The sequence below is a fragment of the Perca fluviatilis genome, chromosome 4 (genome assembly GCF_010015445.1).
Source record: "Perca fluviatilis chromosome 4, GENO_Pfluv_1.0, whole genome shotgun sequence".
Taxonomy (NCBI): domain Eukaryota; kingdom Metazoa; phylum Chordata; class Actinopteri; order Perciformes; family Percidae; genus Perca; species Perca fluviatilis.
The window spans coordinates 42,028,019-42,048,475 of record NC_053115.1 but is presented as its reverse complement, the minus strand read 5'-3'; the positions used below and the strand labels follow the sequence as shown (position 1 = coordinate 42,048,475).

The 20,457-nt window shown below is 42.8% G+C and overlaps 1 protein-coding gene across 3 annotated transcripts in view; it reads left to right on the top strand.

The window, feature by feature from the left end:
- Positions 1–18,547, top strand: part of mmp24 (matrix metallopeptidase 24) — a 100,305-nt gene extending 81,758 nt beyond the window's left edge. Inside the window, exons 7-10 of one of the 3 annotated variants that reach the window (XM_039796448.1) lie at positions 3,077–3,291; positions 8,546–8,684; positions 11,773–12,039; positions 12,930–18,547. In XM_039796448.1, coding sequence (XP_039652382.1) covers positions 3,077–3,291; positions 8,546–8,684; positions 11,773–12,039; positions 12,930–13,294 — 986 coding nt within the window. In that variant the 3' untranslated portion in view covers positions 13,295–18,547. Of the gene's footprint in view, positions 1–3,076; positions 3,292–8,545; positions 8,685–11,772; positions 12,040–12,247; positions 12,637–12,929 lie in introns of those variants that run through there. The other 2 variants (XM_039796450.1, XM_039796449.1) reach the window with 2 other exon arrangements.
- The last annotated feature ends 1,910 nt before the right edge of the window (positions 18,548–20,457 follow it).

Genomic DNA, 20,457 nt, shown 5'->3' with positions numbered 1-20,457 from the left:
CTAAGCTCCGGACGGAGCAACGGTGCCTCTGCAAAACAACCTCGGGAAGGAACTTGTGTGCGCCCATATATAGAGGTTTACTCCTTGACGCAGCGCGCCCAGGTTCGACTCCGACCTGCGACCCTTTGCTGCATGTCATTCCCCCCCCTCTCTCATTCAGGGCCCTATCTTGCACCAGGCGGAGCGCAAAGCCCAACGCAAGTGTCTTTGTTAGTTTAAGACCGACGCAGTTGTCAATTTCCCGTCCAGCGCCCGCGTCGTTTAAACAGCAAATGCACCTGCGCCCATCTGAGCGCCCATGGGCGTGCTGGTCTTATAGGGAGGTGTGTTCAGGTGCATTCTGGGCGTATTCCTATCTTGAGGCAGCGGGAAGTGATCGCGCCATTGACCAACAAAAACCTGGTCTAAAGTCAATAACGCAGCATTTCATTGTTATTTTAACAGAGCATTAGTAAAATGCTCCTAGGCTTGTGCACAGCGCGCACACTATGCTTGTTACACACACAGGGACGCACAGCAGCACACACACATGCAAACGATTAAAAATAAAAATATTAGGGTGCAAATCCTCCATCATAACAGCAATGCTCCAAGGTCCAAACGTGCCTGGCTTTTAAAGGGAATGGGAGATGATCTCTGATTGGTTGATTGCATGTTACGCCCAAAACACACCTCTGATTAATGAAGACCCTAAGGACAACCCTTTAGAACCAGGCGCCCGGTACACGGAGCCTTTTTTGCACCGTCAGACTATCAAAAGTGGATTTGGACACGCCCTAAACACACCTGCGGCAGGCACTTCATGCCGTGCGCTTAGATCGTTAAAATAGGGCCCTTCATGTCTTCAGCTGTCCTAAAATGCCCAAAAAGTAATCTTTAAAAAAGAAAACTCAGATTGGACAGATAGTCTAGCTAGCTGTCTGGATTTCCCCTGCAGAGAAGTGGAACAATATAGACTAATGTGGCGCTAACATGGAATAAATACAAATGACAATGCTTTCATTTTTTTAGCTAAATGTACGAATTGTTCATGAGAGCAGCCTGCCGAAAAACATTATACAGTTCTGATCATTCTTTGCCTGGAAAGAGACAGATTTAAAAGAAGACAAAAAAAAGTGTGTCTTTGTGTCTTTTTTTCTTTTGTGTTTACACCAGAGAGTCTTTGTTCCATTTCAGAGAAGACGCCTCACATGATCTTTCTTTTAAGTGAACAGAGAACAATCAGCCTGTCAGACGCAGACACGCTGTCTTTCTGTCTGCCCCGAAACAATCACGGCAGCTTTCTGTTGTAATGTAGTGCAACATGTACTTGTGATGCAAAGACACAAAGAAGGAATGGAAAGTCAAAGTGTCTGCTGGCTCAGAAAATATGTGTTAGTGAAGAATATCTCCATCAGATCCAGATCTCATTTAATATTTTCATCAGTACTGCTTCACATATAGCCAGATGACATACAGACTAGGGCTGCAACTAACGATTATTTTCATCGTCGATTAATCTGTCAAATTATTTCCTGGATGAACGGATGAGTTGTTTGGTCTCTAAAATGTCAGAAAATGGTGAAAAATGTGGATCAGTGTTTCCCAAAGTCACCCACACACACACACAGAAACACACACACAGACACAGACACACACACAGACACAGATACACACACACAGAGAACACACAGACGCACACACACACAGATACACACACATACACACACACACATACAAAATGTATGAGATTGAAAACCAAGGTAACAAGCAACTACATGTAAATCAGTGTCTGTCTTAAAATTTAAATTACGCTTCATCAAAGCTTTCCGAAAATGGTGAAAAATTATATTATTATTATTATTATTATTATATCAGTTTACTGTCCCAGAGGAGAGAAGAAACTAGAACATATTCACATTTAACAAGCTAAAAGCAAAGACGTTTTGGACAGTTTTTTTTAATAAAAAATGACTACAGTTGGCGATTAATTTAATTTAATAGTTGACATTTAATAGAATCGATTCATCTTTGCAGCACTAACTGTTTTTGTTCGTCAGTTACACGGCTCGGGTTTCCTTTAAGCTTCAAAGCAGGAATCCTTTTTCACAAAGCGATCTTTACGTTAAAGGTCACGGTACGCAGGTGACATTTCCAGTCCGTGTTGAAGGGAAACGGTAGTTTTCCACTTGTCTTGTGTTCGGTGTGCATAACAAAGCCTGTTATTGTGTCTGGCTGCTGACCGTTGATCTGATTGGCCTCGCTGCTCCGGCTCTCCAGCAGTAAGACCTGGAGACGGCGTTCGAGGCGTATGGAATGCCTTTTAATTCAATATTAAATAAATGAATAAATACATAAATAAATGAATAAATACATGAATGAATAAATAAATAATTATGCCTTTGAGATACATAATGAATTAAATAAATGATCCAATAAATACATAAATAATTAAATAATTGTAAATATTCATATAACAATGAATCAGTTAAATATATTAAAAGGTTTTACTTTTAGTTATTTCATGGTACTTTTTTTTCTAAATCCACATATATGTATTTCCGGGGACTTTTATTTCCTAATGCCACATTAATTTATTTCCCTCTCCATTTATTTCCAGTTGTTATATGCAAATCAGGGGGTGTGGCTATCTTTCACATGCAGAACAGAGCCGTGGGAACCACAACCGAGTGCACCACGACCGCGGCAGCAGTGCTCTTTACCCAGCGCACAGTCACCTTTTCTGGGGGGTAACTGAACCACCAACTAGCGCTGAGACGTGCGTATATATATATATATATAAACGGACACGCCACGCAGCTGACATGCTCACGCCACGCAGCCAGTGTGTGGCAGGCCTAACCCTAAAAAATGTTGGAGGATAGGGCTTAAATTGAAGGGAAATATAGGAACACAAGACCTAATTTTGAAAATATTCTGTCCTGGCTGTGGGAACATAGGGCCTAATTTTAAGAAAAATCTTAGAAATGTGGGAACATATGGCTGTGGGACCATAGGGCTGTGGGAAGATAGGGCTGACTCATAGACCCGCAAACCGAACTCAATCTTGTTGTCATGGATGTTTTTCCGTCGCCAGGCATCCCCACGGCCATGCTGGAGCCCACCAGGCCGTTGCCCACCTTACCCTCCCGACGGACACACTCCACCTCCGAGCGGAAGCACGACCGCCACTCCCGCCCGGCGCGCCCGCCCGGCGACCGGCCCGCGTTGCCTGGCAACGGCAAACCCAACATCTGCGACGGCAACTTCAACACGGTGGCCTTCTTCAGACGGGAGATGTTCGTCTTCAAGGTGAGCAACAGGAAACACGGTGAACACTCGCCAGGTCAGAGACAAAAACAGACACGTTCACACAGTGGTGTAGTCTACGTGATACACAGGTACACACTAAGAAAGCTCCAGGATTTCCAGATACCCACTTAGAAATGCCCAATGACACGCAGCAACATACTTTGCATTGTAATTTTGATATATTTTGAATTGTCATCTGTGTTTTTCTTCTTCTCATAAACTAAATAAAGGGATTTCCACCGTAATTTGGTGCATAAAAGTGTGTCAGAATGCAGGGAATTAAGTTGTTGATGCTCAAAACTTCCCTGGGGGAGGACACCCAGACCCCCCCACTATGAAATGCCCCCCCTCCCCCAACACGCCCATTCTGGCCCATGTATACAGTATAGGCCCAAACATATACAGTACAGTATACCCACTACAATACATTAGACTACACCACTGCATTCACACTCTAATATCTCTAAAATCAGCACAGATGTTTGGTGCACTTCTGCTGCTCCTCTGAAGATGTTATTTCAGATAATAAATGATCCTCTTCAGTCATCACAAGGTACAAAGCTGTGTTGGAAAAAATGGACATTTGTGTTTCTTTTAATTCTATGAAAAGCTGCCTGTTGCGGTAAATTTGCATTGTTGATATACACTCTTTTTGATGAGTTGTGTTCTGTTCACCCACCAAAAGTTGTTGGCATTTTACGTCTCGTTTTTGGGTCCATTGTTTTGTCTAGTGCTGCAACGGATCAGTTGTCTGGTCTCTAAAATGTCAGAAAATGGTGAAAAATGTGGATCAGTGTTTCCCAAAGTCCCAAGATGACGTCCTCAAATGTCTCGTTTAGTCCACAACTCAAAGATATTCAGTTTCCTGTACCAGAGGAGAGAAGACACTAGAAACATATTCACATTTAACAAGCTGACATCAGAGAAGTTTTGCATTTTTTCAGAAAACAAACCTGAATCAAACCGATTAATCAATTATCAAAATAGTTGACAACTAATTGATTCATCTTTTGCAGCTCTAAAATGTTTACATCACAAAAATAAATACACTTAGCTATCAAACTTCTCAGAAATCTGACAGTGTAAAAGGATCCAGGGTGCATGTTCCCACACACACACACACACACACACACACACACAGAGACAAACAGACACACACACACACACACACACACACACACACACACACACACACACACACACACACATTATCTCGTCTTTTGAGAACAGGATTCTGTCCTTTATGTAATTAACTGCTGCAGAGGCTGAGTCATCCGGCCCTGAGTGTGTCTATATAAAACAGGCTGACACGTCTTGGGGATTTAGATGAAGCTTAATTGAACATTAAGTGAGGAGGATGCAGGACGTGAGTGGCTGTGAGCGAGGCGCGGTTGCTCTGCAGCTCAGGAAGTAACGATCGCTCCGACGCTGGCACATTACGGGGTCGATTCCCACCAGAGAAGCCCCATCTTACCGCGACGCCCCTCGGATGGAAGCAGCGGTGCAAGACGTATTCAGAGCCTTTTACTGCTGTTAAAATAGAGAGTTAGAAGTTAAAGTCCTGCATTAAAAATGTGACTTCAGTAAAAGTCTGTAAGTATCATCAGGAAAATGTAGTTAAAGTTGTGTGTGTGTGTGTGTGTGTGTGTGTGTCTGTCTTTCTTTCTATTAACTAAGCAGATCATTAGAAGCGAATGAAGTCGAACTGGGAGCAGCTGCTCCATGAGTTATTTTAGGCTCAGGTGTGTTTACAGCATATGCTGCATATACATTTTACTTTATGTGGAACAGCTCCTTCAAACTGGGTCGTTATCTGCTAATGCCTACTGTACACTAAAAGACTCATGACACCATCTCACATCTAACGTTAAAGACGGTCAGAACATGTAAAGATCTTGCAGGGTCACACGTTGCAAAGCTAAAACTAGATTCCTTTTGAAAAATGTAACCAAGCTAGCTAGCTACCGCTAGCGTTAGCTGGTAACTTGAGGGAAAGTTTGCCGACTTTTGCGGCAGCACCGTGAGTTCTGTCTTTATCTGCCGGTAAAACTCTCCCGTTGGATGGCGCGCTTCCTAAGGCTATCTTGACATGCTCACGCGTTTTCAAAGTTTTTAATATCAGAAATATTGGTTTCTTTGAACCAAATTGCCCAAAAATAGCATGGATGTACATTGTATGGAACCCATACAACATTTAAAGAAAAATAATGATTATTTTTGGGTGTTAAATTCAATTTTATAGCATTTAAAAAATTTTTTAAATGGTTTCAAAACCGTATCCTCAATAAACTTTGACAGTCTGTGATCCACCACAACATCCTCTGATTTTAACTCATAGCAGTGGTGTAGTCTACGTGATATGCAGGTATACGTAGTATACCCACTTAGAAAGCTCCAGGATTTCTCCATACCCACTTAAAAATGCCCAATGACACGCAACAACCTACTTTCCATTATATTTTTGATATATTTAGAATTGCCATCTGTGTTTTTCTTCTTCATATAGGCGAAGGTATTTGCACTGTAAATTGGTGCATAAAAGTTATCTGAATGCAGAAAATTAAGTCTTTGATGCTCAAAATAACCCTGGGGGAGGACAACCAGACCCCCTCCCTCCCCCCCAAAGGCAGATTCTGGCCCATATATATAGGCCAATATATTTATATACAGTGAAGTATACCCACTACAATACATTAGACTACGCCACTGGCTCACAGTAAAAATAATTTATAATGTGTGCTTTTTTTAAAGGTCCCATGGCATGAAAATTTCACTTTATGAGTTTTTTTAACATTAATATGAGTTCCCCCAGCCTGCCTATGGTCCCCCAGTGGCTAGAAATGGTGATAGGTGTAAACCGAGCCCTGGGTATCCTGCTCTGCCTTTGAGAAAATGAAAGCTCAGATGGGCCAATCAGGAATCTTCTCCTTATGAGGTCATAAGGAGAAAGGTTATCTCCCCTTTCTCTGCTTTGCCCGCCCAGAGAATTTGGCCCACCCATGAGAGAGAGAGAGAGACATCATGGCTTTCAAACAAGCAAAGTGGCAGTTGGTCAAGGCCAAGCGGACCAATGACAAGCGGACTAGCCGGACCTGCCGTTTCCATAACAACAACAAAAAAATGGAGTCGGAGCACAGCGAGTTACATGATGTGACCGGGTGCTCCCTGTTCAGGGAACTCACTTTATGTAACGTTAGCAGCAGCACACTCCCTCTCTCTCTCTCTCTCTCTCTCTCTCTGTTCTTTCTCTAGCGCCCTAGTCAACTTTGTCTTGTCAAAAAAGACAGCAAGTGTGAACGTTTCTGCTTCCTGTTTGGTGCTGGAGGGAGCGCACCCATTGGTTGTGGATTTAACTTCACTACCGTGACTTCAAACTTTCGATAATATCAAACACGTTTATAGAAGATTCTGTGTCTACTTTTTTTGCAGTAAGGCAGAAATGTATCTTCGCAACATGGCCTTGGTGTGTAGAAATATGTTTCACTCTGGTATCGTGTACCGAGGCAGTGAAACACCAAAGCCTTTCGATGACTTCAAAAATGCATCATCGTCATCATCATCAACGACAAGGAACACGCGGCCGAGTTTCTCTTCCCTTTAACTCTGGGACACAAAGAGCGCTAAGAGGCAGTGGGCGTTTGAAAGGAGACACTCATTATGGGATGTCTCCACGGCGAGAAACACTCATGGCTTCTTTTGCTAGATGTGAGAAGCATTGATTTTCCTTTTTCTCTCACTTTGGGTTCACACAGAAAAACATTAGCGGCCAGCAGATAATGTCGGATCATTTGAGACGGGGTGTGTGTGTGTGTGTGTGTGTGTGTGTGTGTGTGTGCGTGCATGTGCGTGTACGCGTGGCGCTCAGTGGGGACTGTGCTTGGCTGTGTCCTACATTCGCCGAAGCCAAATAATAATGAGCTCAGATTGATGCTCACCTTCTTCTTCCTGCCTTCTCTGTCTGTTCTTTGCTTTGTCTCCTCTCGTCTTTTGGCTTCCTGCGCCTTTCCTCTTCCTTTCCTTCCTCCACATAACTTGCATCACCTCACTTTTCTTATCTGTGTCTTCTGTTTGTCTTTCTTTTTTCACAGCTTCATCTTTTATCCACCCCGCCAGAATCAGAATACTTTAGTAATCCCATCAGGGGAATTGATCAGTTACAGTCCATCCAGTGAAATTTAAAGCTAAAATAAGAGTCAATAAGTGTATAATGTAACATAGCTAAAGTGCAGAAAAGTTAAGTAAATGTAGGTTAAAAAGAGAAGTGCTTTTGGCAAAACCAACTAGGGATGGATGTTGAATACCCAGTGCCTCGTTTCGGTGCAACTTAAATGCCTGCGCTGCTCTAAGGTGCTCTAAAACTGATATTACGGGAAACAGAAGCATCAGTTCAGTTCAATTTTATAAATATAGCACGTTCAAAAACAACCATAGTTGACCAAAGTGCCTAACAAGCTAAAAAAAATAAAAAACTGGATAATATACGCAAACGATACACAATACAAAATAACCAACAGTTGAAAAAGGTCAAGGTGTCAAAGCTCAACTTGAATTGAAAGCCAACAAATAGAAGTGGGTCTTAAGCAAGGAATTGAACGCTTCAACGGTCCGAGATGTTCTTATATGAATAGGTAAACTATTCCAGAGGTTTGGAGCTGCTTCTGAAAAGGCTCGGTCACCTTTATTTTTTTAAGCTCGATCTGGGAACATCGAGGAGCATGTGATTGGAAGACCTCAGTGCTTTGACAGGTGTAATGACTTGTAAAAGCTCTGATAAATAAGAAGGCGGCTACCCATTTAAAATCTTAAAATCAGTCCTGAAACGGACAGGATGCCTGTGGAGCGAGGCTAAAACTGGGGTTATATGTTACAATAGTCTAGTCGAGACATAATAGATGAATGCATAACTCGCTGTCTTTGCCGCTAGTTAACCTCACACTTGATAGCAGGTAAAGTTAGCCTACCGTTAGCTAGTAGCTGGTTTAAACACGGTTAAAAAAGCTGACAGCTAAACAGTCTAACGTGTTGCTGTATTTCACTGGAAAGGATTCCAACAGCGGGACGTCCAACAGTCTGCAGTTGAAGACACAGAGGAGTCTAGCTGAGCTTTGAGAGCAACTGAGTTGTCGGTTGTCGGAGAAACAACACAGACCGGACTAAATTGTGTGTTCAAGTGCACCTCGTAGGCTCACGGTGCATTCAACGTTGATGCCTCTCATGACTTCAAATCTCAAACATGTGACCCGCTGTGTTGCAGGATCGGTGGTTTTGGCGTCTGAGGAACAACAAGGTGCAGGAGGGTTATCCCATGCAGATCGATCAGTTCTGGAAGGGCCTGCCGCCTCGCATCGACGCTGCCTACGAGAGATCTGATGGCAAATTTGTCTTCTTCAAAGGTACGTCAGGAAAAATACTCAGATGTGTACAAAAACTCTGCTTTGTTTCTCTCATATTCAACATCTATGTATCACAGTTCTGCCTTCAGTCTCATGGGTCCAGAGGGCCGGTAAAGACACCAATTTATTAGTTTTTTTTGTCATTTGAGTGGCATCATTTTCAAAACCCTACAAATGACTAGATTTGGATCAGTGTTTCCCAAAGTCCCAGGATGATGTCCTCAAATGTCTTCCTTTGTCCACAACTCAAAGATATTCATTTAGCTGTCACAGAGGAGAGAAGAAACTAGAAGATATTCACGTGTAACAAGCTGATACCAGAGAAGTTTTCGTTTATAAAAACCTGTTTAATTGATTGTCAAAATAGTTGCTGATTAATTTATTGGTTGACAACTTATCGATTAACCTTTGCAACTCTATTATTCTTACAGTCCGTGGTCAGATGGGTTCTTCTTGCTTTATAGCAATCATCATGTTTTGTGTGGAGTGGACAGCTCAATGTCAGGCTCGGGCTAAAGGAAAGAGCGTGCAATCCATCAAAATCAGAAGTCATAAATAAGAATAATTCTCATGTATATTGTAAGGAATTATTTTAAATAAAGCCCTAAGGCCTGTCAAATCTGACTCAAATGTATTAATTCCCACGCCTTCTTTCATCGGACTTAAGTTTACCAGAACACAACGATCAATCTGAGACAAAGAGTTCAGTTAAGCAAATTTTACAGTCCATCATGAGTTACAACACAATTGTGGGTTCACAAACAGAGTCTAAGTTTTCCTAGCGACAGACATTAAGTCGAAGCTCAGTCCACCAAGATCTCCTCCGAAATGAACTCCGATCTAAGCTTTCCCTGTGTCTTTATTCTCTCATCATGGGGGGGGGGCCTCGGTCTGGTGCAACTTCCTCTCCTAATCTCTTAACTTTTTAAAGTTCCGCTAGCATGCGGTTAGCCCCCTCGTTTCGACCAGTGATGTAGAAAGCCGTGCAGATTTTGAACAGCTCACCTGGAGACTGAAGGCAGGACACATTCAGAAACCGTATCTCACTCAAAACCGCATGGATCCAAGTTTGTATGCGTGTGGAAGCACCAGAGACACAAAATAACACCCCAGGAAAAGTGATTTTTTTCATAATATGGGCACTTTAAAATGAAGTGATGGATTTACGGACCAAATGACCAACAATGTCCTTGGAAAATCTTTTATTTCTGTTGACACTGAAAAGGTTAAAGACCATTGTGTCATCATCAAGAGACTCGGTAGCAACAAATGGCACTTTGTGTGACATTTAAAATGAGAACAATTGTTTGCCTGAATGCATTTGATATCTGTGATTACTCACAACGGTGACACACCGAAATATAAACACGTTTCACTGCAGTTGCTGTTTACTTCAGCTTTTCTTCTCTCCCTCTTCGTCTCTTTGCTCTCTTTGCAGCTCTACAAATGACTGTATATTCTGCCAGTGCAGCTAAGAGACAGAGGAAGGTGTTAAGAGAGAGAAACACACTTTTTTTCTATGACTACGGGAACCCATCGAGTCTCGCGGATATCTCTCCAGATGTTCAGTCCGACTCCGCTTTAGCTCGTTAACTTGCAGTTCCAATTAGCTATTAATGTTGTTATAAAATGTATTATGTTTCCGTCAACTGCTCCTGCGAGCTCGCTGGGGGGGTTAATGAGTCATAAATGATTTAATATACTATTAGAAAGTTGGCATCGTTGCAAATTTGATCTATTAAGTTTTGATTACGTTCGTGAGTTTTTCTCACGGAGCTGCTCTGAAGAAATTGAGCCGATTTTTGCTCTTCGTCTTCAGTGGAAACAAAAACCTTTCTGAAACTATTCTCTGCCGCCATCTGACATCTGCTCCAGTGTGATTAGACGCTGTCCTGCTCTCTACATGCCCTCCTCGTCCCGCTGGAGATATCTTTAATAAAGTGTGAAAAAGAGAATGGCAACGCAGCCGGCCTAAAGTAATAGATTTTTAGTCTATGTATGAAACTGCCGTCATCCTTTGCCTGCTCTCTCTCTCACTCTCTCTCTCTCTTTCTCTCTCTCTCTATGCTTCCATCTCTATCTCACTCTCTCACTTTCTTTGTAACACACACACACACACCGACATCTTCTGATGGAGTGTCCTGCTATCGCAGTTGGCCAGGAGCAGATATTAATAGCTTTGCTCTCTCAGCTGCCGACTCTCTCTCTCTCTCACACACACACACACAGACACACACACACACGGAGACACACACACGCACACACAGACACACAGACAGACACACACACACACAGACACACGCACACACACACAGAGACACACGCAAACAGACACACACAGAGACGCACACACAGAGAATTAGCAGGGTTTGTAGTGAGTGAGTAGGTTTCTGTTTTTGGTTTGCAGGTAAAATGTCTTCTCGGTGAGCTGGCCTGGGGAGGCCTAAAACATTTACTTTCAGTGGGTTTACCGGTTCATGGCGCTTCTGTCCTGCGTTTCTATTTTTACAGCGTGGATGACGTAGGACAGAAAACAGCACTACCCAAAAATCCAGAGGCAGCTGACAGGTCACCTATACCAGTTGGAAAATAGCTCAATCATTGTACTTAAGTGCAATTCCGTGTTGCTTTTTTTGAGGTACTTACAATTTTACTCCAGCACAGTTCAGAGGGAAATATTGTGCTTTTTTAGTAAGTTCACTGCTAGTTTTGGTTAACTTCCTGTTCTCTAGAGCACTTGGAAATGAACTGAGACACCCCCCCCCCCCTCACTCACACACACACACACACACCTATAGTTTGTTTGCTGTCTTTTGGGGTTTGGCGCACAATAAGGCGGGCCAAAATTTAATATGAGCCTAAATTAACTTGCGGGCCAGATCCAAATCTGCGAAGGGCCGGGTTCGGCCCGCGGGCCTTGAGTTTGACACGTGGTTCAGACATTATGGCTGAAAGTCAAAATCCTTATGGAGAACTTGACGGGACTTTTTACTTCCAGGAACCACACTGTTGAGCTCTATAAGCATGAGGTAATAAAGGTGAAAAGGTGTGTGTAAGAATCCAACCGATCTTTCCCCTCCCCCTGCAGGCGATAAGTTCTGGGTGTTTAAGGAAGTGACGGCCGAGCCCGGTTACCCCCACAGCCTGGTGGAGCTGGGCAGCTGCCTCCCCAAAGACGGCATCGACACGGCGCTGCGCTGGGAGCCCGTCGGGAAAACCTACTTCTTCAAAGGAGACCAGTACTGGCGCTACAACGAGGAGAAGCACACGGCGGACCCAGGGTACCCCAAACCCATCACCGTGTGGAAGGGAGTACCGGACGCACCGCAGGGGGCCTTCATCAGCAGGGAGGGATGTGAGTACCCGCTATTCATACGCTTAGACATCCAGACTTCTTTTTTTCATACAGTACGTCAGGATAAAAATGTCGTTCGTTTTTTGGGGGCTTTTTTATCACATCTGCCTGTATGTGTGAGACTGTGTGTTGTTGGTGAATCACTTCATGTTTTCTCTTTCTCCCTCTGTGTCTCTCTTTCTCACATACCGTCCCGTTTGTCTCCCAGCTACAGTGTGTGTCTCACAGGCATTACATAATATTGCCCTTCAATAAAAGCAACTAACTGCTGGGACTGAAATACTGTAGCTGCCTGTAACTGCCGTGTCACAATCAAAATCTTATTGCCTGTAACGAGATTCTGAGTCACAGCTGAGAGAAGGGAGCTGAGGACACTGTCGGATGTTTTTCACTTGAAGAAGAAGCTTTTCTTAAAGAGGGGAAGGACTGGAAAGGAGTTACCTAGTCGTAGCGTCGTCGTTGAATGCTCAATAAACATTTGTCTTAATGAAGTTATTGTAATATTTACTCTTTACGTTTCCTCACAAAACTCAACCCACTAATCTCCATTTCCTGTTCTTTCCTTTACCTTCCTCCCTCCCTCCTTTCTTCCTCCCTTCCTCCCTCTCTCCCTTCCTTCCTTCCCTATTTCATTCCCTCCCCTCCTTCCTTCCTTCCTTCCACCTAACTTCCTCCCTCCTTTCTTCCTCCCTTCCTCCCTCTCTCCCTGCCTTCCTTCCCTATTTCATTCCCTCCCCTCCTTCCTTCCTTCCTTCCACCTAACTTCCTCCCTCACCTAACTTCCTCCCTCCTTCCCTATTTTCTTCCTCCCTCCCTTCCTCCTTCTCTCCCTTCCTCCCCTCCTTCCTCCCTCCCCTCTTTTCTCCCCCCTCCCTTCCTCCCGTCTTCAGACTACACGTACTTCTACAAGGGGAAGGATTACTGGAAGTTTGACAACCAGAAGCTGACGGTGGAACCCGGGTATCCAAAGTCGATCCTGCGCGACTGGATGGGCTGCGACCAGTCCGACATGGAGCGCTCCGGCAGCAAGGGTAACCGCGGAGACCGCCAGCTGCCTCTCGACGACGTGGACATCATGGTGACCATCAACGACGTCCCGACGACGGTCAACGCCATCGCCGTGGTGATCCCCTGCATCCTGTCGCTGTGCATCCTGGTGCTGGTGTACACCATATTCCAGTTTAAAAACAAAGGAGTGCAGCAGAACACCATGACTCAGCACTATTACAAATACCCGGTTCAGGAGTGGGTATGACAGGCAACTTTCCTTTTTAAAGGAGGTCAAAGTTCGTGGATTTAAGGGGGTCAAGCATCTCCATACTGTTAGCTAGCTTATTTTGGCTAATGGCCAGGAGCGCTAGCGAAAAAAACAATGGAAAGTCAACGCTGAAAGACGCTAATTGTGCAAGCTACTGATAAAAGTGCGGACACTGAAGATGCTCTGCAAGAGAAATTGGCTCGCAGTGTGTGTGTGTGTGTGTGTGTGTGTGTGGGTGCGTGTGTGTGTGCGCGTGCACTTCAGTGTTAAACAGCTACTGATTTTGGCTTTTTCCCGTTCCTCACCGGGCGATGACGCGTAAAACAAACATGGCTGATCACAGCGAGAACAAGTCCGCAAAAACTCCAGCAGGAAGATCTGATTGGCTGAGGACGGATGACACGCCTGATTCATCAACAACCTCTCTGGTTAAGTGAAACGGGGTCTTACGAGCGACGCCGAACTTTGTTTGACTATTTCTTCTTGGACCTGCAACATGTCTCTTCTTCTCAGTGACAATTAAAAAAAAGAAAGAGGATTTGGAGCAAAGATGATATGCTCCTCAAAGCCAGACAACACAATAAAACAACTTGTACACTTGAACTACTTACTATTGAAATTTTGAAGAAGAAAAAAGAGAAAAGAAATGGTTTAAAAATATCAAACTTTAAGATAAAAATGTAGGTAGAAAAGGCCATAACAAAAAGAAAACCAAGGATCTTTCCGTGGATCTGTGAATTTTACTTAATTTATTTATAGTTGTATGGAGCTGTAAAACTGTCAAAGAGGACCTTTTTCTCTCTTTCTTTCACCACTCACAACAACAAACATCTTCATCCCCATTAACTCAGACCTTTGTCAACTTAAAACTCCCCTGCTTTGATTCACACAGCTTGGAGCGACGGGTTTTTGGAAATGTAGAATAGCTAGTCATCGGCGTATAATGATACAATGCATGTGTGACAGTTCAACAGGGTTATCTCTGCTTTATTTGAAACAGGCCAAACACATTGGCTCATATTTAACAAGCTGCACACAACCAGGGCTCGTATTTATCAAACTTTTACTTGTATCAAGACCGAGTCAAGACCAAGATCAAACCAGTGTGAGTCCCACACTGCATGACACGATAAAATGTGAAAAATATTAAAGCTTTAGTGCGTAACTTTTTGATATTAATGACATGTCTGTTACATTCAAGCCATTGCCATATTGAGACAGTTTTGTTGTCATTACTTTGAATTCCTCATGGGGGCGACAGAAACTACGCACTATAGCTTAAACCATAGGCACTCCTGAAATTGAAAGATCTACATTCCCATTAGACACCTACAGAAAACAAGTTTCGTTTTCATTCACCACTTTTATTGCCATAACATAGTTACTATGTATAGCTAATACTCGTTTTCTTTTCGATGGTATTAGGTAACCCGATTTTATTACCGAGGATTTTGCTGACATCTCCGGGACAGCCAGAGCTTCTTCTCCTGTCTCCCTGATATTATACCACTTTTCTATTTTATGGCATGTAGCAGATGTGCAAAACAACAACATTTAGTATTCATTAAGTTTGTAATCATATTCAAGTTCTCTGACCTACCTTTTCTACCAGCAGCAGACTTTCTTGCAGTATAATTTTATTTCCATTTCTGCCTGTTTCTTAATAATTCATCCCTATTTATATATTGTAAATATGTTAAAATATAATATAAAATCATGTTTTTACATGTTTTTTACATTTTATTAATTGCTACTTAAGATATTAAGGATTTCACACTAATACTATGAGCCTTTTTTGAAAAATGTACATGTGTTTTTTGCACCTTTTTAGGAATAAACATATGACAGATGTAGGGTAAATCCTTGCGTCTGATTGGCTCTTCCTGCTCTGAACATGCATGTAATTATTCACACACACAACTGCTCTCAAATATGACTCTTACACTTTGCTGTTAAGTCGGAGCAAGTTGCTTGGTAACTGTGTCAGAACGCTTCACAAAGAACTTTTTTTTAATCCTTGGTCTTGAGTTAGAGGTTTGATAAATTCGGGCCCTGAGCTAAACTAGTTATAGTTTGTTTCTCGAGTCTTCATCCTCGTCTTTGTCCATGTCCCAATTCAGGGGCTGAACCGAGCGTCCTCCGAAATGAGACTGTCCGTTATGCGCCGCTCCTGTCGCCTAGTGACAGCAGCTGCAGCTGATAAGTGATCAAAACTTTAACTACAGCACCGAAATGGAGCCAGAAGTTGTTCTTTTTGTTTATAAGTGTCTCAAAAAGAGAGGCCAATAACTAATAAACGCTCTTTTCTGTGAACATCTCTTGTCTCCGAGACGGGCTCTTTGGTCGGCTAGTTTACGTAAGCACAGTTTTTGGAGCTTCTATGCTCCACAAGTTAATTGTTTTGCCTAAAACATTCTCAGAAGTGAATTTAATGATGAAATAGCAGACGAAAAATGTAAAAGAAAAAGAAATCTTGGTTGTTAGCGTTTGGAGCAAAAATGATATGCTCCTCAAAGCCAGACAACACCATAAAACAACTTGTACGCTTTAACTACTTACTATTGAAATTTTGAAGAAGAAAAAAGAGAAAAGAAATGGTTTAAAAATATCAAACTTGAAGATAAAAATGTAGGTAGAAAAGGCTATAACAAAAAGAAAACCAAGGATCTTTCTGTGGATCTGTGAATTTTTGGTTGTTAGCGTTTGTGTTTTGCCTGTGCTTCTGATTGAATGCCGAAATGAATGCTGGGAGTCCTGGGGCTGCGAAGGATACACAGTTACAGTTAAGATACACAGTTACAGTTAGGTCCTCCGAATTCTGTAAAAGGAGGCCGCATTTGTGGACCGCATTTGAAGCAGCCTTGGAAATGAAATGAAATGGGACAGCCTTCGTTGTGCCGGTGTGACACAATCGGTCTACGAACGCAGCCTCCGAAGGCTGCAGCCCCTGAATTGGGACATAGCTAAAGATGCAAAACGTGAGGACGTAGAAAGAGACAGTAAAGGGACAGGGAGGGTTAGTATTAGTAAGCTGTCTGCGGCGCGGCGACGTCGGCCGAGCTTAATGAAGTACTTCTGTTCACAAAGCTCTAATAGACGCTACTCACCCTCCACTTCCCTCGCTTTAATCCTACTGTCCGCCCTCTGTCATTTCTCTCTGTCCTCTTGTAATTCTCTCTGTCCGTCTGGCCTCTCCTCTCCTAGTCGCTTCGTCCTCTGCGTCTATTTAATCTTCATCCCTTTTTACCTTCTCCTCTGTGCTGCCCGGCCTCTTTACTCACCATCTCTTTCTTTACGTATTTTGATGTTCAGCATCTCACGCTGTCTCTATAAATACACCTTCTGTATCCAGTTTACTAAACACTCCAGGTTGCATTTCAGGCTGGCTGCTTTCAGTATGGTTTAAGAAGTTGGTTTTTATTGTCGGTTAAAACTAAGGCGCTTGTAATTCGTCCTCAGTTTTTTCAAAATTGACAACATTTATTGTTATCTTTGGCTCTAAAGTGTCGACACATGTCAAACACGCACTACTTTTTGAGTACTTAGAAACGATAGCCGTGTTGTGACATGTTTCTCTTTTGACAAGTTGTGTTGGAAAATGAGCTAAAACGTGATTTGTAATTCAAAGTGATCTGTAATTTCTCTACTTCGCCTCCAGGCTTTACAGGAATGATCATTTATAGGTTTTATGTGTTTGTGGGACACAAAAGGAAACACTTTTGTACAAAACACATTAGATAAGACCATCTCATTTTGACTGTATTGACCGAGGCATGCTCACTTTTCCAATATCCGAAAGACAAAGACAGATTTGCTAGAACAGATCGAACACACTAATCTTTCCTCTCTCATTACGTCTACGTTCGTTTGGTAAATTAAACCAGCGAGCTGCGTGCAGTTTACTGTCGGTATGTCACACAATTTCAGACTGTTTCTGAGAAGTTTGTGTTCCACTTTGATAAAAAAAAAAGATTTATTTATGGCCGATGCAGGAAGATTTGCGTCACCTTATGTAACACGCCAAATCCTCTACATCTTCTACAGCAGCAGCACTGCAGTAATAACTTTGCATGCTTTTATTTGAATACACAAGCTGTTCATTTAAATGTAATTAACTCCAGTATGACTCATAATGGTTCACTCGGAGGCAAGTCTGCTCCCCAGAGGGGGTTTTGGGTGGTTTGGAGTCCCCCATCCGTGACCTCCCACTCCGGGCTAGAAAATCACTTTCGGAGGGCGAATTGGGACATCCTCGCTGAGTCACTGTTTTTCCAGACTTGGCTGAATAACTCGCTTTGCGTTGGGAAGAAGACATAACTATTCATATATACATTCAATACACTAATAATGCAGCAGGCTGCAGCATGTCTTTCCACATCATTCTGCAGGCTACTTTACATATAAAAGAGCACATAAAGTCCTCCTCGGTACATCTCTCTTTCTCTCTCTCTCTGTTTTCCTCCTCTTGTCCTTGTTCTCAGTCGCTCAGCTTTGTACCTTTCTCGGCGAGCTCTCTGTCCCGCAGTAATTGAATGTGTTCTCGCCGCATATCCGTGCAATTTCTCGCCACTGTCGAGAGCAATTCAGCACACGCAGCACTCAGCACAAATCGATGTCGTTCAATATCCCTACAGAGCTATGATGAAAACAAAATGCATATTTGTTCCCGGAGGGTGTACAATAAACAGAACAAGACATTCTGCTGTCTTTGTACCTTTAAACCTGTATTCAGCATTCACTCTGTGTCTGCTGCGAGGGCTGTGTGAGTTTGTGGAAACATGATTGTCTATCTTTTAGGAAAACTGCCTATTGGACCAAACTAGTCTTTCTCTTTGTGTTTTCTCAGCCGGAGCGTGGAGGTCTGGATAGATCTCTGGGATACAAGGTATAGGCTATGCATTTGATCAAAATTGAACCGAGTTAAATTCCAAACAAGTCCTCCAAACTGTATGACGATATAAGAGTGTTTCATAAATTAGCCGCCAGCCCAGAGAGGTGTCCAAGTCTTTGATAATGTTTAAAAAGTAGCTGTGTTTCTCCTTCTTTTCTTTTGGCCGTGCATCTCTACCGCAGCCGTGCAAACTGTCGGCTGGTTGGTTTGTGTCCAGTCTATATCCACGACCTTCCACTTTCGGGATTGCCCCATTGCCGCAGGAAATGTCCAACCTGAGTTTTCTCTCGCACGACTTAAACTACTTTTGAACGTACACGTGTTCCACCAAAACAAGTTCCTTCCCGAGACTATTTAGCAGAGGCACCGTGGCTCCGTCTAGCGTTTAGCCAAGACGATTGTGATTGGTTTAAAGAAATGCCAATAAACCAGAGCACGTTTTTCTCCCATCACGGAATGCTGTGTGGACTAGCCAGACCTTCCTCCGCAGCACTGTGGAGGAAGTTCTGGCAATGCGAGACTAGTTTGTGTCCAACAACCAAAGCAATGCGCAGAGCTGACCGTATGCCGTAAACAGGCAAGAGGTCGTAAACTGTCACAAACTGCAGTAAAAACCCTGATTGAGACGCAGATTCTGAATGCGATGTATATAAAGAATAAAGAATGTTTCTAAAACCTGAATAACACCGATATATCACACATGTCTAAATCAGAAAATGCTAAATTCAGAAAAAAGGCCTTATTCTGAACATCCAAACAGAATATGCTGTTTACATGACCTGTATCAAATTAAGAATGTTGTCATATTCAGAGTAATAGTGGAATATAAGTGTGCATGTAAAGGTTTTAATTTATGGATTGTCCTTAGTTAGAGGGAAACACTCGACAGACCAGGCTTATTAATTTATGACTTACTTTATATCTCAGCTGAAACTTATTGATGAAAAATATTTCTGCTTTTCGTGCACTTCTTAGACGAGAAAGGCGGAGAGAGAGGCAGATGGAACGCGACCCTCGTACTTGTTAAGGCGGTTCTCGGCTGTGCGGTGTCTCAGCTGGACGCCGGTGCGGATGTAATAGGATGTAAACACGGCAGAGCTCCAGGCTGTTGGGGAAGCATCGCAGGTTTGTTGCCGTGTGGTTTAACACGAGAGATGATGAGACGGGAGAGTTGTAGCTTTCCCTCGGTGTCTTCTCCCTCATGGAGCTAACGCAGGGGGGTTTCCATCCTACTTCCACACATGTAATAATAACATCTCCTTATTCATTTCACTCACTCTCGCCATCGTGATTGTTCTTAAATGACAGGTCAGTTCAGTGACTTTATTATCCCAAATGGGAAACTTCATTTGCAGTAAGGAGTGCAAGATAAAAAAAACACACATACAGGCAACATAGAAATAAACAAAAGGACAATGCAAAGACACAGGGACGTGCACAGCCATTTTCGGAGGCAAGGGGCTCAAGTGAAAAAAAAGGGCACTTCTTATAATCATATATTTCAAAAAAAAAATCTTTTTTAACAAACTCTGACTTCCTTACCAATTTATTTTAATCGGAACTCAACAAAGGCTAATCTCCCGACTGGATATTTAGATTTTTTTTTTATTCAATAAATACACTGTGTTTGGAAACGAGGAAAGCTGTGGTCAAACAGGAATATATAAATTCATTTATTTAACCAAGTCTCCCTAGAAAAAGGGGTAGGTGCTCAAGCCCCCTTTGGTGTCTATGTGTGCACGTGCCTGCAAAGACTGCAAAATATTTCCTGTAACTACAATACATACAACACAATGTACACAACACCGCAGGAGCAATCTGTAAAAGTTCTACATCACATGTACAAATGGAAGAAGGGTAGAAAATAACTTGAGTACAACATTACGACTACTATCAGGTACTTACCGTCAGTTTTACAGGCAGATTAAACCACCGTTCATCTCCTCATACGTTGCAAAGCCACTGAGTCGTTGCACTGATGCAATCAGGGATTAAGTGCCTTGCTCCACTGCACTTCAGCGGTGGATGTTGAGGGAGAGAAGAGCACTTCTCATGCTGATTTCTACAGCGCTTCTCTGGGTAGGATTGGGCATCGAGGAACCGAGTCCTACTTGGAATCGTTTCCAAAAATGTACGATTCCAGTGGAATCATTTCTTCATTGGAATCGTTTGGGAATTTGGTTTCAAATCCGATTATCGGTTCCAAATTTAATACGCGCAAGTTTAGGTTTCCGTGGCGGCCAGGCGCTTGTTGTGTTGCAGCCATGGA